Source organism: Volvox carteri (genome assembly GCF_000143455.1).
Source record: "Volvox carteri f. nagariensis unplaced genomic scaffold VOLCAscaffold_4, whole genome shotgun sequence".
In the NCBI taxonomy this organism is placed as follows: domain Eukaryota; kingdom Viridiplantae; phylum Chlorophyta; class Chlorophyceae; order Chlamydomonadales; family Volvocaceae; genus Volvox; species Volvox carteri.
Window position 1 is genome coordinate 42,029 of NW_003307547.1, and position 8,386 is coordinate 50,414.

The 8,386-nt window shown below is 57.6% G+C and overlaps 1 protein-coding gene across 1 annotated transcript in view; it reads right to left on the reverse strand.

Moving 5' to 3' along the window:
• Window positions 1-6,554: 6,554 nt before the first annotated feature.
• VOLCADRAFT_56541 (uncharacterized protein) overlaps window positions 6,555-8,386 on the reverse strand; it is a gene marked incomplete at both ends in the record, with an annotated part of 3,726 nt that continues 1,894 nt past the window's right edge. Inside the window, 4 exons of the mRNA XM_002946806.1 lie at window positions 6,555-6,954; window positions 7,176-7,411; window positions 7,713-7,917; window positions 8,041-8,239. Coding sequence (XP_002946852.1) covers window positions 6,555-6,954; window positions 7,176-7,411; window positions 7,713-7,917; window positions 8,041-8,239 — 1,040 coding nt within the window. The remainder of the gene's footprint in view (window positions 6,955-7,175; window positions 7,412-7,712; window positions 7,918-8,040; window positions 8,240-8,386) is intronic.

Sequence of the window (8,386 nt, forward strand, 5' to 3'; positions counted from 1 at the left end):
TAGGGTTGCTGATCGGAGGGAGGGAGGTCGCCAGCGGCCCGCTTTTGAGTCTCGTTTCTCTATCGTTGTGTTGTTTGCTGTTGTAGTCTTCTTATTCTTGTGCTTGTGGTGGAGACTTGGCGCACCTTGGGGACGCGGCCAGAGGAGCTCTTGTCCTGTCCTGTTTTGAAACAAAAAAGACGAAATTGTTTTGGTGAACGAATCAGCATGCTGGATGACGTGTTACTGTTTTGCTTTGCGAGGGAGTCCCCCCCTGTTTGGGGCGTTTCCACTTTTTTCTTTGCTCTTTTTTTTCTGCTTCGTCGCCACCGCCCCTCTGCAACAGTGGAAATGGAAGTACACCTGGGGGGGGTCCTGAGTCACCTTCAGACAGTGTCTGATACACCCACCATACGCCCCTCGCGGTGGGTCTGTTACCGAGCCGTAATGCGCAGCTACCTCGCATGCCAATAGAGTCACATCCCGACACCCCCGGGTACTGGCAGCCCCCAGGGGCCCTATGTGATTAAAGCTGTACACACAGAACCTCGCGAGCGCGGGATGGATGCAGGGTGGGTGGGAAAGCACGCGACGGTCCGCCCGGGGTGCTTTTGACGTCCGAACTGATGTGTTCCTGTAGAACTGAAGCACGACGGCTTCCTAAACTCAAGACGAATGCGCATGGCAACCGTTTTTATTACGCGAACGCAAAGGTTCATGCCGGTTTCTCGACAGCAACCCCCAACCGCATTGCTGGTGCAGTGATCCAACTGACCGGCGCAGGTGCCCACAGCTGCCGCCGCCCGGGGATACGCACCTGCTGCTGGGTGCTGATGTTGGGTGTGTGGGTAGGTGGATGGGTAGGTGGGTGGGTAGGTACGAGAGGTGTTGGTGAAGCAAGCACCTGAGCCCAGGTCCGCCACCGGTAGCGGATCTCTCCCTACCCCTACTCCCCCATTGCTCCCTACCCGACCGCAACCTTGCTGCTTCCCTTTCCGCTTCCTTACGGCGGGAGATGCTTCTTGTCGCAACTCGCTCACCCCTCCCGCCTCTGAACCCGGCGCCATTTCGAAGGGTAAAATTCCAAGGGCGCGGCTTCAAACCCCGTCGGGGGTCAATGCATGACATCCTATCGCCATTTCAATCTGACCGTGGCCACCAGCGAAAATCGTAATATTGCATCGCTGCGACGCGATCAGCAGGTAACGCGCGACGGACAGCATCCATTTTTTATCATTGTGCAATCAAAGCTTAATCTGAAACTCTAGCATTATTACGGCAGCAGGAGAGTACGGCAGCCATGATGATGAAAACGTACAGTTACCTGGCGTGCTAGCTAGCTAACCGCCAGCCACGAGGTCGCCATGAAGGTGGCTCCGTTCCGTTCCGGGTCGCGGGAGTTTTTCCGGTAATTGTTTGGCGCCAGCTCCCCCTCAGTCAGTGCTCTCTGGCTTACACAGTCCGGCTGCGCGCAGTTGGCGCGCAGTTGGTCAACTTCACTTCACTCCTATTTTTTCTCAATGCATGCACAACAGCAGTATATATTCCTATAACAGCAATAATGCACAGCGCAATCTAAAGCGTAATCCGCAATGCAGTAATTGAAAAAAGCAACGAACAACGACAACGGCAACAATCACAACAGCAGCAACGGTTGCGCCAGGAAGGAGCCCATATGCCGTGCATGTGCCCGCACGCACTCATCCACTGCCAACACACCACATCACATCCACCATCCCCCTGGGCAGTCGCCACCAGGGACACCACACTGCTAAAAGCCTAAAAGATCTAAAAACCCCTAAAAACAACCTAAGCCCGTTTCCCAATCGACACCCGAAAAGGACCCGGACAATTCCAAGTCTTCAAGACCTACTCCAACTCTAGCACCAACCACAACTAGCGCCAACGTGCCGCCCGCCACATTCGTCCGCATGGCCGTTAAAACAGTACTCAGATGCGATGAATCGTGGGTAGCATTACGGGGAAAAGGCCAATACCGGGACAACAGCAACAGCGGGGACGTGGAGAAGGGGGTTGATGATGCAGATCGCGGCGGGCCCCTCGCTCCGCCAATACGGCATGCAGCGCCACCGCCCGCACCCATCCCCTTAACAACCTCCTTCCCCGCATTATACACGCACAGAAATACCCTTCCAATCAACCACCAACTATTAATACAGCCCGTCAGCTTACATCATTACCCAACTACCATCACCAAAATCAACATCGCCAACAGAAGCGTCACCGAATCCAGCCGCCATCAACGCCATCAACGCCACCGTCGGCGTCACTCTACTGTCACCTTTTTGTCTTCTTTGCCCCCATCTCCTTTCTCCATTCTTCCGTTCACCCCGGTAAGTGTGTGTTTGGGGGGGTGGGGGGTGGGACGGGGGGGACAGGGGGGACGAAAGCTGAGAGTCTTTTTCCTCTCCGGCGCAACTCTCCCCATTGTCCGCGGGATAGCTTCTCAACTCCCCCCCTTCTCTCTCCCTCCCCCTTCTCTCCCCCTCCCTCTTCCCTTCCCTCTCCCTTCCCCCCTCCCTCTCCTCCCCTCACTCCCCGATGGTGAGGGGTTTCTTCATCATGGTCACGCGGGTGGCGTGCGCGAAGTGGTATTGAGGGACGGCGGGTGCCGGCCAGCGACCCAGTGCAAAGGTGGTGGGGGAGGGCCGCGCCATGCAGCCCGGGGAGGCCCCGGGAATATCGGCGGCGGTGAGAGTGCCGTGGCCCGGGGAGGGCACCTCCCGAGTGCGGGGCTTCGGCGAGGCGCCCTTGATGTCGGACGCGTTGAGGCACGCCAGGGGCCGGGTAGGGCTCTGATTCCGCGGCGGCTGCGGTGGGAACGGATGGGAACGGGAAGGGGATGGACATAGTCCGCCGGTTGGTTGGGTGATGGATTGCGTGGGTTGCGGATGGTGGGGTGGGGTGAGGTAACCACCACCATGACACAAGAAATCAATCAATACGCAACCAGCCAGCCAGTTGATAAATTGTGATGGAGGGAGATGCGCCTTTCCGTCTTAACAACCCACCACGATGTCAGAGATGTATAGCGGGTCGAAGCCGCCGTTGCGGCGTGGTGGTACACTGGCGCTGCGGCGCTGACCGTTAATATCTGCCACATTCAGATTTCGGTTACCGGCGGCGGCGGCTACAATCGCGGCGGCCACCGGGCTCGCAAACGCCGTCGGCGTCGGGCCGTACAACAGCAGGCCGCCGACGGCACCGTTGACATGGACATTTGAGTTAGGCGGCAAAGTGGGCGGTTGCGACGGCTGATGCTGGGGTTGTTGTGGTGGTTGCGGTTGTTGTGGTGGTTGCGGTTGAGAGAGCGGTTGGAATCCAGGTCCGGGAGCTGTGGTGTTGGATGCGGAGGGCGAGTGCGGCAAGGGCTGCAGCCTGGGGGATGCCGCAGGACCCGGCCCATCCGCGCTACGGGGCAGGGACATGGCGGATATGAGCAGCCGCTCACTGCCTTGCCGCCGGGTAGCTGGGGATGTGGGTCGGGGGTTGTCGCTGGTGGCCGCCGCGGCGTTGGAGCTTGACTGCGCGGCTTCTTGGGCGGCGAGGGATGCCGGGGAACAGCCCGGAAGGGCGTACCGCGGCTCCAGTGGGTTCACACATCGTACTCCTGTTTTGAAGTTTCGTGGCAAGCCGTTGCAGGCAAGGATAGCGCGGTTGGTAGGAGAGCTGAAATCGATGTCCTGGTTAGAGTAGGCCATAGACAGGGTCGGGACTGGCAGCGCAACTTGGCTCTTATTGCGACGTTCCTCAAAGTGGTCAATATAGTCGATTGAATCTTTTGTTGGAAGCCAGCGGTCGTGCGCGACATGTGAAGCTGCGGATGTTAGGCCCGCGGGGGCCACCAAAAGCGGATGTGTTGTTGCCATTTTGAGCTAGTACTAGATTCCCCCAGTCACGCTGCGTGTAGACGGTATCACGTGGAACGCGGTTGCTGCGACCTAGCACTTAACTCCTCGGAACTCTAATAGCAGCATTCGAACGTGAGGTCGAAGATCAATTGGTGGTAACATGTATCATGGGGTTATTAAGATTGAAAAGTAACGCCTTGACGTGCTGAAAACTCAAATGCATGTACGTCGTTCAGTCCCTTCGACCGTCGAGAGTGGGACAGCATGGAGGCTGTGCAGCTTCTTGTCCCATACTTTCAAACAAAGTATCCCTATGCGACTAATTTTCCCGCTATTATGGTTTAAATCGTCCCCTGGGTCCGGCTGCGGTTTCTTCCAGGGCCGGCGCGGCATAGCTGTTGGCGTGCCCGTACGGGGCACCCTATGTAATCACGTTTGCAGGTGTATCTCCTCTTTTCAGATTTCCATTGTGGGCACATATAAACGGAGTAACCAGAAGTCCACGAACATGCATACGGATATGCATAGTGAAAATGTTGATGTAGCTCGGAGTTGACGAAAACAGCGCAACGATATCCCTGCTTTTCAACTTCCGCCTCCTTCACACATATAATTTACGCTTTCAGTCTGTGATGCATCATTGGTCATTAACTTCCGAGTGAAAAACCGAACGTAACCCGGTCCGGCAGCTACCCTACCAAGAATGATGAAAGTGAACCCGTCGGGCACCCTACTGTTATCACCAACAGGCGAAGTCTCAAGCTTGAAGTTCAGGGGCGGTAAATCTGGAGGGTTGCCTTTTCTCCTTTCCACTTTCTCCCGCCAGCCAGCTGTAACGCTACCGCCTCTCGGCTGCCGGCTGCAACTTCCTGGATCCGACTGAGTGAACCGATTCCGACCTTAAGGGCTGCTGGCTCTTTCCCCCATCCTCGTGGTCATGTTCCCACTGGGGAGGTCCCCCAGCAGCCTCGGGGACCGCACCCCTTAGCCAGGGTGCTGCTGCTGCCGGAGTTTCCTCACAGGAGAGGAGGGTTGCAGATGCAGGGCGCCCCATCCTCGCATCCTAAAAGGGGGGGGAGTCGGGCACGCATCCTGTCGGTTGGACACATCCTACACATACCCCTTTTTCCATCCTCGAGCCACACATCCTGGGCCCTCTGCCACCCTTGTCCTATGGGGTCCACTTCCTATCCTACTCTTTCCTATCCGTATCCTGTGCCCAACCCTCCGCCGCATCCTGACCGCTCTGTAACCCTCCTACAGGACCTACGTCGCGTACATCTGTACATGCACCACCGTACAGCGATGATTTGTCCAAAGGTTGAGCTTTCAATTGTTTCGTTTAAAGTGTACGAGGAACCTATGCGAAGCCCTGCAGCCGCCTCCCTGGCACTAAAGAGGCTTCCCGTGCTTTAGTCACCGTGCTACGCCACCTTGAAAACTAAAGGTTCGGGACTGGGGGCGGTGGTATTTCAATCAAAGGGCTGTCGAACGGCGCGTCGAACGGCCGCAGTCTTACGCCTTTCACTCGAAGCCGTTGGAAGGCTTCAGGACAAGAGGACACAAGAGCTCGGTCTGCCCAAAAGCGCTTTGACCGTTACAATCGTTAACGGTCGAATTCAAATTTGCAACTCCTAGCAGCCTTTCTGAACCTGCTGAGTGCGGCACGGTTCCCTCGTCACCCAGGGTGGGACGCGTGTCACAAAGCTACGTCCCATGTGTGTCAATGCGACGGGAGGGGGGAGTGTCCTTTGGCGGAGGCGTTAACCTTTCTAAGAGAAGACCCTCCCTGGACATCTGAGCCTGGCCAATATGAAAACCCCAGGCGCCGCACGCGGGCAGTCAAACCCTAAGTTGAAGGCGAGCTCGTCCCGACCATCCCTGGAAGCGTTCACACACAGCCCGCGATAACTCCCCTCCCATACGGCTATCATTGCTATTGCTAAAAGCTACTGCTGCAAAAGGGTTGCGCCAAGGATGGACTCACCCCCATCCACACAGGGAGGTGTGTACCCACCCACCTCTACCCGGGCGGGCGGCCGGGCGGGCGGGCAACTGAAACATCAGTCGTTGGTTTTTGCGGCTCCTGCTGCTGCTCTCCCGAATCAACTCACACATGCACGACGGCACCTTGAAAGGAAATCGGAAAGCTACAAACCCAAATAAAAAAGGCCACCCCGGGGGAAAACCCAGAAGTTTTACAGGAACGACAAACCAGCATACACATACATACATACATACATACGTCCATAGGCAGGCGGCTGGCAGAGGTTAAGGCCTGACTTCTGCTCCCAGTTGACCCAGTCGACCCGGGTTCAAATCCGCCTGCCGGCTCCTCGGGTGTTTGAGGAGTGATGAAATGGGAGGTGGCCCCCCATCTTATGGACGGTGTAGGACGTGATAATATCAACTTGCGAGCTGACCAGGAACTAAGTTGATGCGCCGTTGATCCGCTAGATTTGGTTGGATGCTGGTGGTGAGTTGCCGAACTCAACGAATACATTCTGAAGTCGGATGGGGTGACGGATTAGGGTGCCCCTCTAGCAGGGGAGAGCAGGGACTGCCCCGGGAAAGGGGGCCGCTGGCGAAGTTAACCACCCTGTAACAACATACATACATACATACGTCCGCATGGCTAAACATGTAGCACTGCAGTATCACAGGAACTATCGGGTCCATAATCGTTTTTAGCAACATGCAAATCTACAAGCCCACCCAATACGACCGGCCCCCCACGTTGTGGATGGGACCGGCCACCGGCGCCGTCACTGACCATTCGTACCACACCTTATGGGGTGCACAACACCGCCACATCTGCATACCCACAGAACCCCCCGCCGGCACGTACACGGTCTCCCGCAGGGGGAAGAAAATCGGGAACCAGGAAAACATGTTTTCCGAATGAGTAGGCGGGTGAATCGACAGCAGTACATCGCCGTACAGAGTGCACTCAAAGTAGCCGGCAAAGCCGTGCAGTACGGCAGCGCCGGCGGCCGGGTCCCGTACAAAGGTGACGGTGGCGTAGCGGGAGTTGTCGATGGGCGTGTCGTTGTTGGGGTGTGAGAAGGTGAAGAGGGGCTGGGTGGCGGCCAGCAAGTGGTGTCTGCGAGTCGGGGGGCACCGGAGATGTGTGTGTTTTCTGTGGGATGGGGAGGAGGTCATGGGCTCGTGTCCGCCGGGGGGAGGAGAAGTAGGTCAGTGCACTACTGGCAGCGCGACAAGCAGTACAGGCGAGTGGTAGTGTACGGGACTCCACCACAGTACGGCAGCTTGGGAACCCCCAGCTAGGCGCGCGTGCGTGCCTGGAGCGACCCTAAACCTTACCGATGCAGCCGTACAACGTACGGCGTCTCAAAGTGCTCCAGATCTTTATACGACTTGACGTCGTGGTGCAGCTTGTGGCTGGTGGCGGGCGCAATGTACGACGTGTACGACTGCGGGATGGAGATGCCGCCTGGAGCCAAGAACCGCTGCGCACCGTCCAGGCACTCGGGGGAGAGCTCGTTATCGCCAAAAGAACCCAACAGCTCCGAAACCAAAATTTCAGCTGGCTCCGGAGCCTGTACGGCAGGGCGTGCGGGAGCAAACAAGGAGGGTGTCTAAGAACTGGCGGGGGGTCGCGTCTGTGTTCTGGGGTTAGGGTTGTGGTCCGAGTCCTCTCATGAACCGGGGAGTGACATTTCCGTGTGGTGTCGCACCCTCACCCACCCACCCACCCACACCTCCACACCTCCATCCATCCACCCACACACAGCAGACGCCCAAACGCCAGCAACACCAAAACACACGTCTCCACGATGGTCCCTCTTCTATCCCACTTACCCACTTACTCATTCTCCCTCCCTCCCTCCCTCGACTCACCTGCCAGTGGCGCATGTCCGCGGACACAATCGTCACATCGCTCTCCCAGCCCTCACTCCGCAGCATCTGCTGGATGTGGACAATGGCATTGGGGTTCTTCTCGACCGCGTAAACACGCAGCCGCACACTCGCCCGTGCCGCCGCCCGCATGGAGGCGCGAACCAGCGGACCCCGGCCCGCGCCAACCACCATCAACACGACGCGGCTGCCGCTGGCCGAGAGAGCCGCGGAGCCGCCGGCCCCGCCGCCGCGGCCAGAGGTGGAGGCGATGGGTAGGTCGTACGGCGACGACGACGTGGCGGCGATTGTGCTGGAACTGTTTGAAGACGTGTTGTTGTTGTTGATGGTGGTGGTGGTGGCCGGTGTGGAAGAAGAATGTCGCCTGTCTTTGAGAGCCTTGTATACGGCCTCTTCGTACAGTTTGTACTTCTGGACATCCTTTTCGAAGGTCTCGTACGTTTGAGATTCCAGATTGTCCTGCCGGGGGAGGTGGTGAAGCCGGCAGTTAGGCGAGGTGGTGATTGATGCTGCTAAGGTAGCGAGGCAACGTGACCAGCTAGTGTGGTGGGGATATCAAAATGTGGCGGCGGGCAAGGCAGGGAGACAGACACGAGACGGGATGTGTGTGTGTGTGTGTGTGTGTGCGGACAGCCCCCCCCCCCACTGGGGGGGAG